This window comes from Asterias amurensis, chromosome 3 (assembly GCF_032118995.1).
Source record: "Asterias amurensis chromosome 3, ASM3211899v1".
Classification (NCBI taxonomy): Eukaryota; Metazoa; Echinodermata; class Asteroidea; order Forcipulatida; family Asteriidae; genus Asterias; species Asterias amurensis.
Genome location: NC_092650.1, coordinates 1,232,999 through 1,254,964, shown reverse-complemented (window position 1 = coordinate 1,254,964; position 21,966 = coordinate 1,232,999). Strand labels below are relative to the sequence as shown.

At 37.8% G+C, this 21,966-nt stretch overlaps 1 protein-coding gene across 1 annotated transcript; it reads left to right on the top strand.

Annotated features, from left to right (window-relative positions):
- Window positions 1-1,015: 1,015 nt before the first annotated feature.
- On the top strand, window positions 1,016-20,315 carry LOC139935251 (neuronal acetylcholine receptor subunit alpha-7-like). The gene is made up of 9 exons (XM_071929762.1): window positions 1,016-1,217; window positions 1,941-2,125; window positions 2,624-2,668; window positions 4,580-4,686; window positions 6,048-6,258; window positions 7,472-7,690; window positions 11,073-11,169; window positions 13,261-13,437; window positions 14,466-20,315. The coding sequence occupies exons 1-9, from the start codon at window positions 1,130-1,132 to the stop codon at window positions 15,014-15,016; spliced, it is 1,680 nt and encodes a 559-aa protein (XP_071785863.1). The 5' UTR covers window positions 1,016-1,129; the 3' UTR covers window positions 15,017-20,315.
- Window positions 20,316-21,966: the final 1,651 nt, after the last annotated feature.

The following is a 21,966-nucleotide window of genomic DNA, read 5'->3' as shown; positions in this document are numbered from 1 at the left end:
CATGGTGTCTTTCGAACACACTGTTTTAAATTTGTAAACCCTACTTTTAAAATAATTGTGTCTGTAATGTACATGTAAAATATAGAACCCCTACATAACGCGAAACGCTGCATGGACGCTGAGCTCTCGTGCACAATATTTACGCTAAAAGAACAGCTTTCGTCCACGCATTCAGTGCCTCCTTATACCCCCAGTGAGGGCGCTGTTTGACCTAGTGAGGGCGCTTTTTGAGCATGTGACGTCACATGCAAGGGATCTACTGTAAGCAAACAATTTGGACACAAACTTTTTAAATTTCCAGTGACTTCTGACTTCCTTTTACCAATCTCTGGTTAAAAAAAATTGCCACTCCTCTTGTCCCCAAGCTTGTCTTCTTTGGAGATAGGCGGGTGACGTGCCTCCTCGTGCCTCTAATGTTCCTTTCTGATAACAATCCTCATCTGCTTCCAATGAAGTGAAACTAATTATTTTACGTGCATCGATGAATATTTATCATTAAATATCGTTCCTATACTCGTCTTCATCAAACAGTTACTGATATTCCACATAATTATCAATACCTACATCCCAAAATCTATTTTTACAAGAACTACTGAAGCTTAGCGATGTTTTCTTGATGCAGTAAGACATTTTTGTCCTGTGATGTAAGAGAAAACCTGATCTAAGATGTATTCGTCCTTCGCGGGTTGCTCAAAGCATGACTTATTGATAGGGGTTGTGTACGCGCCTTTGCCGCCTTGTAGGCTACCGGGCAGTAGTGATGGATGGACACTGATGCAACAGGGCTCTCTGCTCCTTGGTGGTTGAATCTTCAGGGAAACGAGACCAAATATTATCTCCCCGTCTCGAGGCTCTTTATTTCAAGGGTGGAGATCGACTGAAGAGCCCGAGGTGTTCTCCTGCTTCTCGCTTCAGCACGACGGAAGAGTGGTTTCTTTCAGTTTGAAGGAAAACCTTCTTCAAGTCTATAAAACTTAATCCTTTTACTCTTTTGAAGAAACCGTCGTCCGCTATAGTGAACATCTAAAACATCTTCATATCATTGTGAGCAAAGTGGCATTTTTTTGGTTGGATTTATATGCAGTTTTGACTCCGGACTTGTTCCCGTGAGGGTATCGTCAGAGAGACCATGGCGGGTCGATGGAGTGCAGGCATCGGTATGACTGGATGGATTATTTACCTCGGATTGTTGATTTTCACGGAGTGTCATGTTCCGCGTAAGTATCTAGGGAGTTTTACACAAATCAAGTTGTTTTTTATTCTCCGTTATCTTGGAAATTAGTTGAAATATTTGGTTATAATTTGTTTATTAGCTGCCACGATTTCCAGTTGCGCATCTATTGAGGGTGGTTTGGAGCAGCATCCTTAAGCAGCTTTGCATTGTTTAGTTTAATCTTTTAAAGTTTATTTTCATCCTTTAAACTCTTTCCATTGTGGTTTATAATACTTGACATTGTTTAAAGTTTTTAAATATTCTTACGCAATGGAGTTTGCCATTTTAGAATTGAGTGATCTGAATTTTTAAAACCCACAGTCAATCTTGGGAAATATTGAACACCTGTCACCAAAAATTGTACCCAAGGAATGGTGGGAGATAAACTAGCCCGAATCTTTTTACGGGTTGTAAAAGTTCATTAATTAATTTTCGTTTTTAAATTGGGTGAGTTCAATGAAAAATTTAAAACGAGAATTGTTGGATCTTTGGCTGGCTTACAAATATACAACAGAGCATATTTATGCGCCTTTTCATCGAGACCAAAGCGCTGAAAAGAGAATTCATTCAAACCATATTATTAAAAAAAATACCCTAAACGCCATTTGCTTCGGTAAATGATTCAGTGTTAGGCACGCCAACTTTATATCAACTTTTAACATTATTACTTCACAAAATCTAGCTCATAAACTCTTGTTGTTTCCTTTATATTTACCTCTATCTTTAGGTCGATGTTTGAGAAAAAATTGTCGAGGGGATCTGTCCGAAGAGTCCGAAGGACTGCGGGAAGTTGAGTTATTTCGGACCCTTCTAAATGAGTCGGCTTACCCGGAGCACAGCAGACCCTCTAAAAACCCGTCCATACCAACAGTCGTCAAGTTCGGACTGGAATTGAATGCTGTCATTGATATGGTAACTATTTGTATTTTTTAAAAACATTTTTTTTCGAGGAATTCTTTTGAACGCAATGCTCGCAATTATGTTGTGCATTTGTGCGATGCCGCAAAAACTGATGGGTGTTATACTTGGTAACGTTTTGTGGCTGAGCGGATGATAAGAACACTGGACTCGAGCACTTGTGTTTCTGATCAGCAGAGCGTGGGTTCGAGTCCCGGTCGCACTTGTGTACTTAAGCAAACGCTGAACCATTGTTGCTGCGTCCTTCGGATGGAACGTAAAGCCGTTGGTCCTGTGTGTTGTGCAATACACGTAGAAGAACCCAGTGCACTAATCAAAAAGAGAAAGGGGGTTCGCCCCGGTATTCCTGGTCTGGTCGGCAGCATACTGTAAACCATCGTGGTGCTAGATGTTAATTTGTTTCATAAGGGACAAGATGCTTCAATCTATAAAAAAAACAGCAACAAATATTTAAGTCTGATTGTTTGGCATTTTATTTTGTTTTCTATTTAGGATGAGCCAAGCCAAGTTATCAAGACACAAGTTTCCATCATCTTGGTAAGTGTAACTTTCCTTCAAATAAACCATGAGGGGAAAATATTTTTGAAATATCCTTGAAACAGCCTCACAGAAGATGACAGGGCATTTATTTTGCATAAGACACGTCTAAGCACCGGTCGGTAATGTGTACCGACGTACATTATTAATTCATTATATATTGAGAGAATCATTATTAGTACGGGTAACGCATCAATGGTGTCCCGGCCACACTCTTAAAGGAACACGTTGCCTATTATCGGTCGTGTTGGTCTTTGAAAAGCGTTTGTAACCGTTTTTTTATAAAATGCATATGGGTAGAAAGATGTTGTAAAAGTAGAATACAATGATCCACACAAACATGCCTCGAAATTACGTGGTTTTCCTTTTACCTCGTCGACTAACACGTCGGCCATTTATGGGGGTCAAAATTTTGACTCCCATAAATGGCCGACCGTGTTAGTTCGCACAGTAGAAGGAAAACTACGCAATTTCGAGGCAAACTTGTGTGGATCATTGTATTCTACTTTTCAAACATCTTTCCAACCATATGCATTATATACAAAACGGTTACAAACGCTTTTGTTTTGACCAACTCGTCCGATCCAAGGCAACGTGTTCCTTTAAGTCACTACTGGAAAGTTCCTCCTTATCAACTTGGTGAACTGGAATTAATGACGTGTCTGCGTAACTGTTATTAAGGTGTGGAAATAGCAAGCCGACTCCAGGCAACTCAACCTGCACCCAATGAACCGAAAGCTAAATAGTTTGACATCAACAAACTCTACAAGAGTTAATTCACATTTTCTGTCTCATTATGATTAGATAAACGCATAACAGGCTGTATACTATTCAGATATTTTCAACAATTAAATAAATTGGAAATTACATTGTAAAATATACTTTTATTTCATCTTTTCTTATGCAAGAATGAAGCTTGCGCCTTGTTAAACTACAATACTGCCCTCTATTGAAATTATGGAATTGAGTCCAATTCCATAATATTATTATTGCTTCACATTTTTTTCTGAAGAGCAGAATTAGCAATACACCAGTCAAAATTGTAAGACATGGTATCTAATTCTGGTAAGCATAATTGCGTTGTGCTTAGCTACTTTTTGTGCTCCAGCGGATCTATGAAATTGGGCTTAAAGAAATGCAGGACGCTCACAGTACTGTCCGAACCTGTAGGCACTTTCCAAACTGTGACTTTGGCATGGGTTCCAAGTTTGAAAGTTTGGTTTTAAGTTTGAAAGCGTGTTCTTTTGTTACGGGCTTCAAACAACCAGACAGAGCTTAAGCCTGAACCCGCGCCCAAACCGTTTCTCGAAAAGGGCCATACATGACTTGAAAATATTTAGCAGTTAGTCTAAAAAAAAAAAGTTAAATTCAAACCGAGAATGGCAGGTAAAGACAATCTGGTCCCTTTCATGATATGAGATAAGAACTGTTTTTGTCACCCGACACAGATGATCATTTGGCTAAATGGATTCTACTTAGAATAATTTAAAATGATCATCTCATGTAATAACAAGTTACTGACTAATTCAAGGCCAAGTTAGAGCCTCTGTCTCAAGGAAATCTATCCGCCAGAGATCCCCCCTTGGGAAATTAACAAGCACTGAATGTTTAAAGATGATTAAAAAGAGGGTGATATCGTTTGTTTGTTTGTTTGTTTGGTTTTTTTTTGGGGGGGGGGGGAGGGGAAATCTCCTGCCACACCTCTACAACGGAATGCGTGTTTTGTTATTGAGCCTTCGAGAACAACTTTGCTAGGGTCGAAACATCAGACCATTAACAATTTGTGCATGTATAACTTACTTAGGTGTTTTTTGTTTTGAACAGCTAATTCTATGTTAACATTTTACTTTGAAATAACTCATCTTTTTGCCATAAACCATAAACACCGCCCTCTGTGGATGAACATTTCAGAGTTGGACAGACAGTTATTTGACTTGGGACCAGGATTACTATGGCGTGCCTGAGGTTAGGATTCCGTCATCGAAAATGTGGATGCCGGATATAACGCTCCTAAATAGGTGAGAATTTGTTGTACTTTTGGCGCTCTATACGTGGTACGGCGCACCTCCTCTCGTTGTCTTCATTGTTTTCTGGGAATTTCAAGAATTCTTAGTCTTAGAGGATTTGTGGGGAGGGGTACTTAATATAAAGATTGGAAGAGTGTCTTCAGAGAATAAGGATCATCGGTATGGGAGTGGCCCCTTTGCCACATAAGAATGTCAATTTGATAGGGTTAAGGAGGAACATGTCTGGTCGTGACATCGAAGATAACGTTGAAGATGAAGACGTTGTCTGGGATAGTTTGCAGATTGGAAGATGAATTACTGCATCTCTTTGGAACTCTTTGCCCGGTTCATGTTTTCTCCACCCTACAATCTACACTGTTTTAAATCAATTCCTACCTTCAGCTCTCCCTGAGCTTTTTTTCACGTTCAATATTGTCTTCTTGTAGCCTTTTACCGAGAGTGGCTTTTAGCCTTGTTTGGGAATAAAATTATTTCAGATTGGAAATTCTGTTAGAACTTTTTGTTGAAAACCAGCCTAAGCTGTCAGAGTGAATTGTCAATATCAGCCCCTTCTTCGACAATATTACCGAACGTTTTCATTTATATACTAATAACCATATAACAACTTACTTAAAGCAAGTGGACGCTATTGGTAATTGTCAAAGTCTAGCCTTCACAGTTAGTGTATCTCAACATATGCATAAAATAACAAACCTGTGAAAATTTGAGCTCAATCGGTGATCGAAGTTGCGAGATAATAATGAAAGAAGAAAACACCCTTGTCGCACGAAGTTGTGTGCGTTTAGATGGTTGATTTCGAGACCTCAAGTTCTAAATCTGAGGTCTCGAAATCAAATTCGTGGAAAATTACTTCTTTCTCGAAAACTATGGTATTTCAGAGGGAGCCTTTTCTCACAATACTTTATACCATCAACCTCTCCCCATTACTCGTCACCAAGAAAGGTTTTATGCTAATAATTATTTTGTGTAATTACCAATAGTGTCCACTGCCTTTAATGAAGAGCAAGAAAGAGCTGTTGATATTATAAAACATTGTAAGAAACGACTCCCTCTAAAGTAACGTTTTTTTGAAGAAAGATGTAACATTTTCGATATGACAAAGGCTTCAGACATGAAAGAAATGATTGAATAAAAGAAATGGATGAATGAATGAAGCATTTCTTATGGAAGCACATCAATGGAGCATCAAGTGTTTTTGTTCATTATTGTCTTGCAACTTCAGTGACCAATTGAGCCAAAATTTTCACAGGTTTATTATTCCATGTACGTGTTGGAATACACCAAGTGAGGAAACTGGTCTTTTACAATTACCAAGAATTTTAAAATTAATTGTTTGATTTTGACTTATTCAGTGCGGACAGCGCTAACTTCATGTTAGAGAACCGTCTCGTGCGCGTCAAACCTAGCGGTGAGACGGAATGGCGAGCCTTCGTTGTCTTGACAAGTTTCTGCAAGATCAACTTCTCCTTCTTCCCTTACGATGAGCAGACATGTCTGCTGAGGTTCAGGGCCTGGACCTACACTATAGAGCATGTCATCTTCGCACTTGGATCTGAGTTCAATGTAATTACTTTAAAGTTAATCTCGATTTTGCCGCTTCCTGGTTTGTATCGTAAATGTGGTTGTGTTCTTTGGTTACGGCAGTTTAAACCTGAATAGCAAGTCTTTCTGCCCCAACAGTATTGTAAAATATAGCGAGACAGCCAAAATGCCACAGAATGGTCCGTTGGTAGAGCGCTGGCACATTGTTCATGAGATAGCTGGTTCAAATCCCGTTCTTTGTTTTCTGTTTTCACCTAAACAATTTATTACTCTTCTGAATTAGTTATCCGGTTCGTGTCACGTATAGGAAAATTAAAGGCAACCGATTCCAGGCAATTGCCACAAACAAAACAAACTCGCATTTCAGTTTTATCGGACACAAAGTCTCGTATGCCACATTTGTATTCAACTCAGTTTTGTGCCTATAAAGTGAAGGTAAACATTGTCTCGTATACATTAAGACAGGTTACAGTAAAATTTGTCAGGAGAGTTTTATATGGCTTGAATTTTACAGTCAATCAACGAGTGACATGAGAAACAAACTCAAATCTGCCCTTTCGTAAAATCAATTGAACGACCAGTCTTCACTTGTCGTTTTTAACTTTAAAAATATTCTTTTTGATCAAGTTGACTCATTTCCATTTAACCATAATTAAAAAGAAATCTGGACAGCTTTTAAGCTGTCCAGTATTCTTCATCAATATGAATGATCTTATCTACCTTAAAATGAACGGTTGCTCCCTTCGGGACCCTTCCCCATGCCCCGGGCTCACACTGGGGGTGCTGCCGAACTTCGACGCTTCGCGTCAAATCTTCGGACTTTTTCCAGCACCGTGCGGCGGCTGCGTCAATGCCGTTTATAACGTCCCTCTCTGGTAGCCTTTATCGGCCAGATCCAGTGATGTGATTCTCGTGTAGTTGATGTTACAACAAAGGCATCCAAGAGAACAAAGAAACTAAATAATTGAAAATAGTTGAATTGTGCTTTACAGAGGCCCAGTTAATGTTAGTTTTCCCCATAAAACAATGTTTTCTTCTTAATTGAGTTCGGCCTGTACACATTGAAACCGATTTGAAAAGAGTCTGGAAACACTTAATAGGAACCATGGTGTCTGTGAAAAGGAACAAATATTTTAGTAAGCATAAACTTGATTGGGACAAGAACCACCAGCACCCTAACTCGACTCAAAGGTCCCCGGTGCTTTTGATCATTTCTCCCCCGTTCCCTCACCAGGCCGACGACGCTGAAGAGCACGGGGAGTGGCACATCGTCAACATGGAGAGGAACATCACCGAGACGATCGAAGACCACGGGAACTTCAGTGATATCACGGTTGCCATCTCACTGAGTAGAAGGCCACAGTTCTATGTCATGAACATCATTGTACCATGTCTCATCATTTATTGCCTGACACTCTTCAGTTTCTGCCTTCCTTGTGACTCGGGCGAGAAGGTGAGAAAAGTCAATACAAATGTTAAAAGCAACCAAAGAACAGCAACACCACAAAAGATCAACTGGACACAATTAAACATCCTTTAAGCGTAATTATTTATACCAAAACTTTAAGAATTTGAGGTGAGACAAAAACATCTGGTCGTACCAACCCCAACAATTAGCAGCCTGCCTTGTGATTCCGGCGAAAAGGTGAGGACAAATCAATAAAAATGTCTGTTCTATGATTCCCTAAACAAAAGATAAAACCAACCAAAGAACAGCAACACCACAAAAGATCAACTGGACACAATTAAACATCCTTTTTGCGTAATTATTTATACAAAAACTTTAAGAATTTGAGGTGAGACAAAAACATCTGATCGCACCAACCCCAACAAAGCGGTTTCTGCCTGCCTTGTGATTCCGGCGAAAAGGTGAGGACAAATCAATAAAAATGGCTGTTCTGTGATTCCATATATACAAAGGATAAAAACAACCAAAGAACAGCAACAACACAAAAGATCAACTGGACACAATTAAACATTCTCTTGTAATTATTTATACTTAAACTTCAAGAAGGTGAGGTGAGAAAAATTTATGAATACAGCTGATCGTGTACAAACTCGCACAACAGCTGGACACAACTAAATAACAAAAACAGACATTAACAGCTGGACAAAAACATCTCCATGTAATTTACACCACAATTTCAAGAATTTCATGTACGGTTTTCTTGTATTAAAAAATGCAAATCGTCAAATAACAATCTGAGATACAACCTACGGTAAGTTGAACCCTGAATTTCTAAGATTATTGAGTTGAAAATGGTTCAAAATTAGTTGACAAAATCTTTTATGATGATCGCTTCAATCTCGAAACTACGAGTTTGTAATGATAATGAACGAAGAAGGGAACCACAAATCTTCAAAGATGTTCTTTGTTTCTCTTTAGTCATACTAAAATACTATTTTTGACGATTTTCTTGTAAAGTTGTCAATATTAATATTCAAAGCACTAAACGGCTTAATTTGTTACCAGTCTACGTTTTCCGTTGATGTGTGATACAGGTATAAAATCCCCATGAATGGTCGTTGGTTATTTTGTTTTTGACGAATTGTGTAAAATGGTGTCGTTTCATAGAGCTTTTTATGCTTAAATCGTACAATCAAATGAAAATTCAAAATTTAATAATTAGCAAAAAATAAAACATATTTCATCAGCGTCTTATTGCAAATAACAATAATGAGTAAGTAGAAATCACAAAGGTAATTTCTACTACAAAGAACAACAAATTAGTCAAACTACATCTTCATTTTCATGCTTCGAATTTACTGGGAATTTCCCCCCCATACAGTAGCTCTCCAATTACTTTAACGAAATAGATGATTCTGGTTAATTAAACACAATATCATTTTTGGTTTCGACAGGTATAAATAATCCCACAGTTTCCTGGCCACCCGAAACAGGAACCAGTATAACTCGGTTTATTCTCAAGGAAATACTCCAGTAAATTGAACAACCGAAAAATGTAAAATGAATAAATACGAAACTGGGAGTGAAGGGTTGGTTTTGAGATAAGAGAAGTTGGGACAATAAAAGGTAAGTTTCGGAAGGTGATCTGAGTGAATTTATCTCCATTTATGGACATACCCTTCCCTCGCGTGCCAGGTACGTTTGACTTGCGACCAATGAAAACATAACACCCATATTTTTTAAAGTCCCGGACGAAATGACAAGTTGTCGATTATGCAAACAATGAATTTATGATGGTTTACTTTAGTGGCGAATCAACAAAAGGGTGAGGTTTCTTTTTAAAGAACAACTGAATAGGGTTTTAACTGGATATCAATTATTGTTTTTATAACTCCATTACTTTTTATGCATGCAGTCGATTCGTATTCAGCAGATGTTTTATTGCTAATATCCAAAAAGATGATTTGTTTTAGAATATAATAGTTATTTTTCTAGGACACTTCTTCGATGACTCAGAAATTACGATTGAATTACAAATGTGCCACCATGTGTCCGACCTGGTTCTCTTATAAGGATATTTTTTTTTAAGCGCGAGACCAGACTTTCTGCTGTTTGTCACTTATTGCTGAACTGTAGAACAAAGAGCCATTCCAACATACTGCATCTCTTTGGAACTCCTTGCCTGGTGCATGTTTCCATCCACCCTACAATCTAGACTGTTTTAAGAGGAAAATCAATTCCCACCTTCGGCTTCCCTGAGTTTTGCTAATCTAAAACAACTTCTTCTTGTAGCCTCTTTCCAAGAGTGCATCAACAAACTTATATAAAATGATGAAAGATGTAAACAGTGTAATCATTGTTTTAAATTTAATAAAAAGAAATGAAAAATAGTCTAGATTATTGGCTAACAAGTATTTCATTCATCCCTATTTTGGTTCGTCTTAACTTAAAGGTTTTTAATTATTTACATTCACTCAGGGTGACAAAGTGCATCACGTCATGGAGGTTTTTGCTAGTCATTGCGTGTCTTAAGTGTGCGCTTCAGTTTTTTTGCTTGCTCACGTACAAGCTCCAGTCAATCTTTATTTGTGTTAAATTTGAAGTGTTGAAAAAGAATAAAAAAGAATATAGAATAGAATATAGAAAAGAATAGAATTAGTTTGACACCTTTTTGTGTAACGAACATTTGCACAAAAACTATTGGAGACAGGGAGCACAGCTGAATGTTCTTTTGCAATGTTTATTTAGAGAAAGGGACAAAATGTTTCCGATGCATGCGTGGTTTGGAACCGAAAATGAAGTGTAAACAGGCAGTTTGTACAAAAATAATTATGCTTTCAACTTTCTTAGGTTCACGCCTTAAGGGTCGACAAGTTGAAAAGTTCATATCTCAAGCGATGATAATTTCCAAGTATGAACAGAGCAAGGCATTTCCTCTGCTGTATTTCCTTTGTAGATGTCATTTTACGATAAGTAAAGTTTCGAAATGTAGGATTTTCCAGCTTTCCAGCTATTAAACATTCCGATTTTTCTTTAAGTTGTATTTGATAGTAAAATGCCATGAAACATTAGGCTGTCTACTCAGGGTTCTTGACTCTTAAAGAATGATTTGTGTTTATGTACACCCCCTTTAAAAAAGTTTCAGTTGAGCACAGTTTCTTGCCAAATGGATTGTACACTAAATATCGCTGGAGGATGGACCAATGTGTCTTTGTACAATGACACCTTTCCATGGAACCTACGAACAATTAAAATAAATGCAATTTTGATGAAATATTTATGGCGTAGTTTTTGTCCTGTACAGAATGCTGATTGAAGTTATGAGATCAAATTTGACATTTTGAGAAAGCTGACCGCGTTTGTCTTTCGAAGGTTTTTTTCACGTGTATTTCTCTTTTCCATTTGATCTGTCTCCTTGTGTGTGTAGATTGGTCTTGGTATCACTATTCTTCTATCGCTGACGGTATTTATGCTCATCAGTGCTGACATGATGCCACCTACTTCAGATAACTTCCCCCTCATAGGTAAGCTACGGCCACACCCATCTCATCCTCTCTTCGTCTGTGAATCAGGGAGTGGCCCATCGCATGGGATCACCCCTATAGGGCACATGTCACACGAGGCAACGGGCAACCAGTTCCAGGCAATCCCAAAAAAGAAAGGGCATTCACATTTTATTGTTAATAGGATCGTAACATTGTTTGAACACTACTCATGTGCTACCAAAGTGGTCCTGTAGCATGCACTATAGTTGATTGCCTCCAAGTTGCCTGTAAAAGTTGCCTCGTGTGACAATGCCCGTATACAGTAAAAACAAATTTTTAACTGTGAAAAAAAAGCAAAATACTGGAACAAAGTGAAAGACTTGTCTCCAAATAACATGCTTTGCGTTTAAAACATCAATTTCTTGTCTATTTAGTGTAAAACGCAATAACCTTTTATAATGCATTAATGGCCTATGTACACTGCAGAAACGTTGGTGTTAAAATTGAAAGAAGAAAAAAAACCACCCACAAAATTCTGCAAACAAGACTTACAGAGGTGCTATTTTAACACCCTTGAAGATGTTTATTTTGATTCTCTCACGACCTTTAATCTTTAAAACTATAATCATCAATTTATGAAAACAGAGGTTCGTGAGCTGTAATTTCCTGATTCATAATTAAAATACTAAGTTTTCGCCACGTCATGTAAAACAAAGCACCTCAACTCAATCAAGTATCAATTTTAAAAACCAAAACAAACCAAAGTCTACAAACCATCCCTTCCAAAACATGTCAAGGGATATAGTTGACAGAAACCAACCCAAAATCATCCTAAGATAGTTGGGTTTCTAGAATGCTAGTACAAAGGGTTAAAAAACCGAAAACAAAACTTCAAGTATTTCTTGTTTTGTACCTATTGATGCTGTGTTCAGAAACTATTAGTCAAAGAATAAACAGTAAACTCAAATAAATGTGATGGGAGTTTAGGTTGCGGGTCGGGGCTATAAAACTACCACATAATTTATTCTGCTCATTTCTTCTTTAAAATGAGTTTCTTTTCAACTGGGGGAAACGTCTTTAGCTCCTATAAACTCTGGCACCGAAGACAAACTGGAAATATATTGAAGGATATGTTATAAGTTTGTGTGTGAAATTTTGGCAGCCATGTTGGATTATACATTGCGTGCGTCATCATTAGTGTAGTTCGGCCGTACAAATACATGAACCAAATGTAAGTTACGTTGTTGCGTTAGACTTTATTTGGGCAGAGTTTACATGTTTTGGAGTTGACATAAAGAAATGGATATATGTTGAATGCATGACTGATATTCTGTTTGAAAGGCAGGTAATACCTTAGCCTAATTGTCAAAGACCAGTTTTATTGGTGAATCCCAAAATATGCATGGAATTTTCTGTGGAATATCCCAATATTTTCTGTGAAAATTTGGACTAAATTGTGGTCCTCGAAAAAACCCAACATTGTTGCGTTGAGTTGTGTGCTTTCAGATGCCTGAGAATAGCTTCATCGTGCCTGAAGCCTTTCTTAGATTCTATTTTTGTGTTAAAATTATTACCACTTCATTAAAACTATACACTACTTTAAAGAGGTCGTTTCCATGTGTTTTAATATCAACAGCGCTGCAGTACTCTTTACCAAGTTAGTTTTTATTGGTAATCATTTCTGGAGGAATTACCAAAGAATACCCTGCCTTTAAAAAGCCCACTAAAATTAGCCTGTGTAAGCCTGTTTGTTAATTACTTGAGGATTAATTTGAATATATACGTTACGATACAGGATTTAACTTTTTTTTTGCAAACATTTTCTCTCTTGTCGCAAGATTAGAAAAACAAACCATTAATTAGTTTTTAGTAAAACGATGATACTAATTCTAACACACGTGTACCGAGGTCAGCTAATGGTTTACAAATTATCGATCTATCAAATTTTAGAGTTTGATGAATCGTAAATTTGTTAAGTTTGATAAACTTTTTTCTTTCTTTTTCAATTTGATAAATCGTCAATGTTGAGAGAAAAACAATTTGAGAAAAACTTATCTTGACGATGGGACTGAATACCCCAAATCGAATTACTCTGTTTTACAATTTCTCTCTATTCCCGCTATACCCCAGGGCAATTCTACACTTCTACGATGGTGTTGGTCGCCGCGTCTGTCGGAATGTCAGTCATGGTGCTCAACTTCAACCACAGGCCGCCTTCAGCTCGCCGTGCCCCGGCATGGATGCGTCGACTGTTGCTTCATTCTCGGTGTTCAAGAATCATCTCTCTGACTGGACGACAATCATTCGGTAAGAATTGTCATAACTTAACACTTCAAGGCTTCTTATCAGAGACAAATTTCATAGCTCTACTTACCGCGAATTATTTACCGGTCACCATAATCTGCTTACAAGGTTATCGCCAAATAATAATGCCCTATAAAGCTTTAAGATGCTCAAAACGTACGTAAACGCACACTAATAAACGCCTGAACACGATTAGAGCATACCGATCGAAACGTAGTTTCAGAACCACCACTGGTTCTCTCCAGAACCACCACTGATTCTTTTCAGAACCACCATTGGATCTTTTCAGAACCACCACTGGTTCTCTCCAGAACCACCACTGATTCTTTTCAGAACCACCATTGGATCTTTTCAGAACCACCACTGATTCTCTCCAGAACCACCACTGATTCTTTTCAGAACCACCATTGGATCTTTTCAGAACCACCACTGGTTCTCTCCAGAACCACCACTGATTATTTTCAGAACCACCACTGGTTCTCTCCAGAACCACCATTGGATCTTTTCAGAATTTGCTAGGTTCTCTTCATAAGCACCACTGGTTCTTTTCAGAACCACCACTTGTTCTTTTCAGAACCACCACTGGTTCTTCCACTGGTTCTCTCCAGAACCACGACTGGTTCTTTTCAGAACCACTGCCGGTTCTTCTCAAAACCACCGCCGGCTCATTTCAGAACCACCATCAGCTCTTTTTAGAACCACCTTTGATTTTTATTAAAACCACAACATACATTTCTTAACCAGAAGAAGCAAATAAATGTACCTTTCAGAAACTCATCATGTAAGACACCTAATCTTCCATGTCAAGAATGAAGTATTAGTGATGTCGGTTTCGAGACAATAGATGTTCATTTACACTTTGTTTTCATATATGAAGCTATTTTTAATTAAATAAAGTGTACATCATTTCGATAATACTTTGAGAAAAAAGGGCATCACTGGTTTGGAAATTGGCATTATACATTTTAAAGAAAACCTCTTTTAGAAAAAGATCCCTTCTTCCATCCCATTTTGCTCCATCCAATATTAAGATATGATGCGTTCGTCAAGTGACAGCAACCCACACAGTGGTGAAGTGACCTACATGCTGCCCCCATCCGCCAAGACCACCAAGTCCAGCTGCCTGTCCGAAGAATATTCAGCCACTGACCACATCCTGACGGACACCCCAAGCCACCAAGATGACAACGGCGGCATTGGGATGGTGAGATACCCATCCAGCCCGAAGCTCGGCCGCAACACAGCTACGCTGGAACGCGGCGAGCAGGAAACCTCCCTGACGAAGAGAACTGACTCGGGCGGTGAATCACCGGGCTCTGCACGGCAGGGGAGGGTAGCTGAGCGGGACGCTAACCCCGTTGGTAACAGCTCGGCCCTTGAGAAGCTTCTGATTAACATCTCCGGGGATTTGAGGAAATTGGTGGTTCGTAAGGAGGCGGATGAAGAGGAGCAGGAGATCGTTGATGAATGGAAGCTTCTTGCTAAAGCAGTGGATAGGATCTGCTTGATCGTCTTCGTTTTATCTTCCCTTATTCTGACTGTTGTCCTCGGGTCTGAAATGATGAGAAGAAATGTTGAGTAGGAGTAGACCTTTAAACTAGGTAGCCAACCATCCTTGTCTTAAGCCCTGTGTGCAATACTGAACATAGATATAGTTTTAAAAAGGGACCAGTTTGTTTTCCCTGCCAACCTCGTTTTAGCAATTGATTTGTATAGGAGAAAACAGGGTAGCATTGCGTGAAAAGGTCTTAAAAATTAATGGGTTGGCGATTATCAATAGTATGTTTTGTATTATATCCTACTACACTTAGAAATAACGTGGATGAATGGTATGTTTTATGCTGTTCTGAAATTTGTATGTCCCGTTTTTTTGCTAGAAATGTTTATTAGTGGCCCTTGTTGTTGTTTCGTGGCCATAATGACCCCAGGGGTACGACCTCTGCGTGTCGCGCACCCTGCCTACATCAATGACATTAACAGTTCAAATTCTCATACCATAAACGGGATCAGGCTGTGTTTCCCCTTCCAGTCTCGGTTTAGTTACATTGGGTCAAAAGGCAGAAAGGCAAGATGGCCGATATTAAAAATAGGATTCGATTTATATCAAGCACTGCTTGCTACTTTTCTTGGGGTTAGAATCCCTCCAAAGCCGCCTAGAGACAGAAACCATAGATATCGTTGGTTCGTATATAATACAGTGCCGGGAGGTGAACCTTAAAGGCAGTGGAGACCAGTCTTCTCACTTGGTGTATCTCAACATATGCATAAAATAACAAACCTGTGCAAATTTGAGCACGATTGGTTGTCGGAGTTGCGAGATAACTATGAAGAAAAAAACACCCTTGTCACACGAAGTTGTGTGCTTTCAGATGCTTGATTTCGATATCTCAAATTCTAAATCTTAGTTCTCGAAATCAAATTCGTGCCAAATTACTTCTTTCTCGAAAACTACGTCACTTCAGAGGGAGCCGTTTCTCAGAATGTGTTATACCATCAACCTCTCCCCCATTACTCGTTACCAAGTGAGGTTTTATGATAATAATTATTTTGAGTAATTACCAATAGTGTCCACTGCCTTTAATCATTAGGCTTAGGAAATAGTGTTTACATATTCTAGAAAAATCAAAACTGATGTCATTTTTTGTAATAATGTCCAGACCGGGAAGCATTTTTTTCTCTGTTGTAAAGAATTGAAATCCTCAAAAATGTTCCTGATTTTTTTTAAGGATTCCTGGTTTGAATCCTTAATAGAAAAAACATATACCCCCACTGAAAAGCAGCACGACAATGGCAACTTTGGTGCACAGAAAAAAAACACTACCGAGGAAATGGCAAACAAGTCTGGCTTCTGGTAAAGCATCTACTCACCAATAGTTTTAGCAATAGGAAGTGCAGGTATCTGACCAACACTGCTGCTGCGTGTGATTAGCATCTCTCAATCTATTTCTGAGAACAAAATGTGGAAACATTTGAGGTAGAATTCTTTCTTTCGGGAACTGGGTGTGAGATTTCGCTTTCTTTTTCCTGAGACCGGGGTTCTTTTTCTTATATTTGGCTTTAATGGTTCAGCGAAGAGGCCTTGACAAGTCTAACTCGGAAATTCCCAAGATGAGAAATGTTTTGATACTTACAAGTTGTTTAATTATTAAGCTAATTTTATAAAATAAAATAAATCGTTTATGCATAGTAGACTTAAAGGATTCGGGTACTTTTTCAAAATGTCCACAGATTTACATTAAACTTACAGGGTTTGAAGATAATGATAGTGGAAAGCTTTCCTTCAAATATTACTAACTAGGGTTGTGTAGTTTTTGAGAAATGAGTAAAACAAGTCACAAATTTGAGCATGTAAAATCCCCTTAACCAGTTATGATATTTTACCAAAACCATAGCATAACTGGTTAATACGTTTTTACATGTTAAAACTGAGACGAAAATTATTACTTTTACTCATTTCTCAAAAACTATAGCACCTCAGTAGGTAAAATTTCAAGGGAAGCTTTCTACTATCATAATCTTCAAACTGTGTGAGTTTAATGTAAACCTGTGGACATTGTGTTTTTTGTTAGGAAAAAGTACATATAGACCCTTTAAAAAGAAGGATACACCTTATTTGAAACGACGAAACATTTTAAGCAGAAAAGAGGAAATTTTCGACCAAACAAACTTAATTTGAACTTTAGGCATGAAGAAACCTTTCTCATGCATCTGCTGAAAGCACACAATTCTACTTATCGAAAACGTTTTTTTCCCCTTATGATTATTTTTGTAACTTTGATGCCCAAATGAGCCAAAATTGTCAACTGTTATTTTATGCATTGTGTTCAGACACACCAAGTGAGTAGGCCTATATTTGTCTCTGACAATTTACCCGCAGAAGTATACCCTGCTATTAACACAGAAGTAGTTTTGTAATTTCCCCGTGTAACTTTGGAGGGTCGATACCTGTTACTAATGCGAGATAGTTCGTATGTGTTCTTGCCGTAACAAAAAAACCTACCAGATCTCATTCAGGTTTGTTGTATTTAAACGGTTGTCTTGGTGTGGTGTCATGGTTTTGAATTTAACTAATTATGTAAGTTGAGTAGCAACTTTTAAAATCAAGTGAAATCAGATTGTATAGTAACAGCAACATTTTAATTTAGTAAACAATTAAAGTTGTAAAAGAGAATTCGAATATTGGTAGAATTAAATTATACAATTAACTTTGATGGATAATTTTCATTCCAACATAGAAACTGTGCACGAAATTTTGCCATCATTGAGCGATTGTTTAAATTTTAAATCAACAAAAAAATACGAACAAAGGTCAAACACACATTTTTGTTTGGGCTTTACTTTGTAATTATGGTGTATAAGAAAAACTATTTGTAACCTTTCTTTTGTGAAAGTTTCCGTTTTAATATTGAGGACTTTAAAACACATGCTTTTACAAACAAAGTTCCCTCCTGATGGGAACTCCTTTTCTAAAAACAAAAAGAAAGGTGAATTGTAAAAAGCATAAAGTTTAACTGTATCCCCATTATTTGAAATTCACGTGTTGTCCAAATTTAGTGGTAATTTTGTTCATGCAGTAATTACATATGTAATAAAAAAGTATATGTCTTCAGTGATAGTACTATTAGCAATAAAAGTGTCAAATTTATGTGGTAGAAAATATTTTAGTCTAAAATTATACTTTGTCTTAACTAATTATATAGTTGCTTTTTGATGTTTAATGATTGAAGGTTTGTGTTGTAAAAATTGATTCATTGTCGATTACGTTTTAATATGACAGTCGCTGTTCATATCCAACAACGTGGACTGTGCCTATTGGTGGCTTGCTGCCGACCCACATGGCTCACACATGCTCCCATTGGACAGCTGAGGTGACATTCATACGTCTCAACCAATGAGGTTGCGTAATAAATACCACAAACACGGCCGTACACATTAACCGTATAAGGACAACACTATGGACGAAAGTGATAAACACACATCGTTGTCTTTTGAGTTTTAGTTTCTGAGGACGAAAATGACTCGTCGGTGCCATTTTGGCAATATTTATTTGACAGAACTTCCGTCTACAGCTCTCTGTACGTTAAACCCTGGCGGCATTAGAACCAAAGCTGTACAGACAAAGAGTAGAAGCTGAAGAAACGAACATGGAATTGTGAGTAAGGTCCAGTATTTACAATGCATACCATTTTTTCTAAATTGCGCCCTCAAGCGTTATATCTTCGTACCGCCATAATGAATCGAAAGTAGGGTTCCTTCTGTGTCCGATTTTTCGCAGCTGGTAATTCGCATCACATCTTCATGAGGATAACATGAAATACTAACAAATGATATAAAGAGGAAAACTTGATATTCTTTCAATAAATGGAGCCAACAAGTTTCGACGGGACGAAGCAAAATGCTATACAGAATGAGTAAAATAGTACATTACGGTCGGTGGATCTTTAGCCATCAAAACAAGAGTTGTGCAAGCTGTCCAAACCTGAAAATGGTATCAAACCAATCAACCAAATCTGACTCTTTGATAAATGTTGTGAGCCCATTCTTTATGAACTTAAGTTGTGGAAAAAAGATAATTGGTTGCGAACCTCCCTCCCGAAAGCGAGCGAGAATGGCCACGGCTGCTCATGGGGACCAACAGGGGGATTCCCCTAACCGTTCACTCCGCCTCGCGCGGTGGTTATCCTCGGACATCGGTGAATAAAAGCAGCAAAATATGTGTCGAAACAGGAACAAGAGGTAGATGGATGAAAAGAATTTGAGAATGATTAGCGGCTGCGGCAATTGAGTCCTATTTTCGAAAGAGAGTACAGCTGCTAAACCAAAACTTGTCTCCATAATGCATGCGAAACCTAAGGATGAAAATTACATTAATGTGTAATACTAGACAATAATATTATATTTTATGCATAAAATTATGTTGAGATACACCAAGTGAGAAGACTGGTCTTTGACAAGTGGAATGTGAATAAACAGTTAACTAAGGTTTTTAAAAATCAGTTCTTATGTTATTTACAATTTTTTTTTTCTTCCGGCAATGCCGATCAGGTGTATTGCTGCTGAATGCAGAAAAACACTTTTTGAAATGTACCAACTCACGACTTGGACGTACATGTACTTTGCACGTGTGTTTACTATACGCATTGCAGGCAAAGTCTGCCTCGATTGACGTCACAAAAGGGGTAGGCGGAGCCAGCCCCCAAACAACTTTATATATTTTTTAAACATATAAATCGTGACAAACAATTACTAAAAAAATTGTTTTATTGTTCGTAAGCATATACTCTTATGTTTGAAAGAAAACAAATTCTATTCCCAGGTGACTTTAAGGGCATAAAGGTGCCCATGAGGCTAATGCATAACACAGGGGGAATGTTTCCTATGTTTGAAATGGAGTTGGTTCCCTTTGGAATGTGTACGAAGTATCGCAGGAGCTCTGTGGGCAGATTTCACAAAGAGCTAAAATTGATTTTTACTACTGTATATCAATCTTATCTGCTAAACAAAATGTGATATCACGATACAAACTCATCTTAACATGAATCTTAGTGCTTTGTGAGCCTTGGTAATCTTAAACAAATCGAGTTAAAAGTTATTTTCAACAGCTTTGAGTACCATTCGTTCTGGGAGACAAAGACCTAGTAACTGGATCATTTTACCTGGAACAATGTTCTTTATTAATTAATCTCATTTCCTCACGGGGGACTCTCTGGTTCGCAGTTATTCCTGGAAGTTCCACCTGGATTTTTAAAAATATCCTCGAACAAAGAATAAAGTTTCTCAAAAGAAATTTTAGACTAATGAGTAATGTATATTCTATTTATATTATAAATTATATTGTTTTTAATATTTGGTCAATAAAAAATTTCTTCTGAATAAGAGACAATGGGTACACGCAACATTGCTGAAACTACTTTTATACCACTCGAAACGTAGAGTTCTTTGCCCATCACCTTTTTAAGCTCAATTTATTTTACAAATTGTATTGTTTTAAATAGAGCCAATAAAAGATACTGTACTGTGAGTTGTGTCAGAACCAAAAACACGTCTATACTGAACAAGAATCGAAGGTTGTTACGCAACATTGCTGAAACTGCTTTTACACCACTCGAAACGTCGAGTTCTTTGCACCATCACCTTTTTAAGCTCAACTTATTTTATAAGTTGTATTGTTTTAGAACCGTGGCAAGGCCAATAAAATAAACTGTACTCAGAGATGTGTCAGAACCAATAACACGTCTATACTGAACAAGAATCGAAGGTTATTACGCAACATTGCTGAAACTACTTTAGCCGCTCAAAATGTCAAGTTGCTTGCAAAACTAGCTCATTTGAAAGCTCAACAGTCCCTCTAAAATACGGCACTTTGTATTCCTACGTAGTGCCTACAATGAACCCACTTAATTTGTCACCATATCAAGTTTCACACTCTTCTTCAGATTTTTTGTTATAACTGTAGGCCTACTGCAAATGTTGAACCTTCAGAAACTCAATGTTTAAGGCCATCTTGTCAGAGAGCATCTCCGATTCGAGAGTGTTTTGCCAGGGGCCCATTTCCTCAATAGTGAAATGACCACTTCTTTTATTTTGGTGTCATGGCCATTTACCTAACGATCATCGATGTAATATCCAAATGGCGAAATTATAAGTCCAGATAACCCATAACTTCCATGGCCTATATACCCCTTATCAAGAACAGAAGTCAGGTGAAGTTTGCGTTAGCACCATTGTGTAAATATTTGCGTAGTTTTGGATTTGAGAAGACTTACTGGTTGGAAACTCTACGTTTCGATCACAATGTTCTGATGTATTCAGGAGAATAGTATAAATCTCTTTTGAGTAGTGTTGGTTCTGAAAAGAACCTGTGGTCGACAGCTCAACATTTCGCTCAGTATGCTCTGATCTGATCGTCTTCAGGAGGTTGAGTTGTCAACCACCAGTTCTTTTAAGAACCAACACTACTCAGAAGAGATTTTCACATGGTGCTTACCGACAACCTCACCAAATTATACTCCCTCCGTGCAAAGTTTCAATTCCTACCTTTAAAGAGCAGAAACGTTTACTGCCCAAACTCTAAAAACCACCTTAAATTGAATCAAGGTATTTAAAGGCACTGGACACTATTGGTAATTACTCAAAATAAGGGTTAGCATAAAAACTTACTTGGTAACGAGCAGTGGAGAGCTGTTGATAGTATAAAACATTGTGAGAAACGGCTCCCTCTGAAGTAATGTAGTTTTCGAGAAAGGAATTTTCCACTTAAATATTTTAATTTGATTTTGAGACCTCAGAATTAGATTGTGAGGTGGTGAAATCAAGCATCTGAGAGCACACAATTTCGTGTGACAAGGGTGTTTTTTCTTTCATTATTATTTCGCAACTTCGATGACCGATTGAGTTGAAATTTTCACAGGTTTGTTATATTGTGCATAAATTATGTTGAGATACACCAAGTGAGAAGACTGGTCATTGACAGTTACCAATAGTGTCCAGTACCTCAATGCTGGTTCTGTTTCTGACCATTAAGTTAAAACG

Excerpts from the sequence above, each read along its gene's own strand:
- LOC139935251 (XM_071929762.1), top strand. The coding sequence starts at position 1,130 with ATGGCGGGTCGATGGAGTGCAGGCATCGGTATGACTGGATGGATTATT. Across the intron at positions 2,669-4,579 it reads CACAAGTTTCCATCATCTTG|AGTTGGACAGACAGTTATTT; the intron begins GTAAGTGTAACT and ends TGAACATTTCAG. Across the intron at positions 13,438-14,465 it reads GACTGGACGACAATCATTCG|ATATGATGCGTTCGTCAAGT; the intron begins GTAAGAATTGTC and ends TCCAATATTAAG.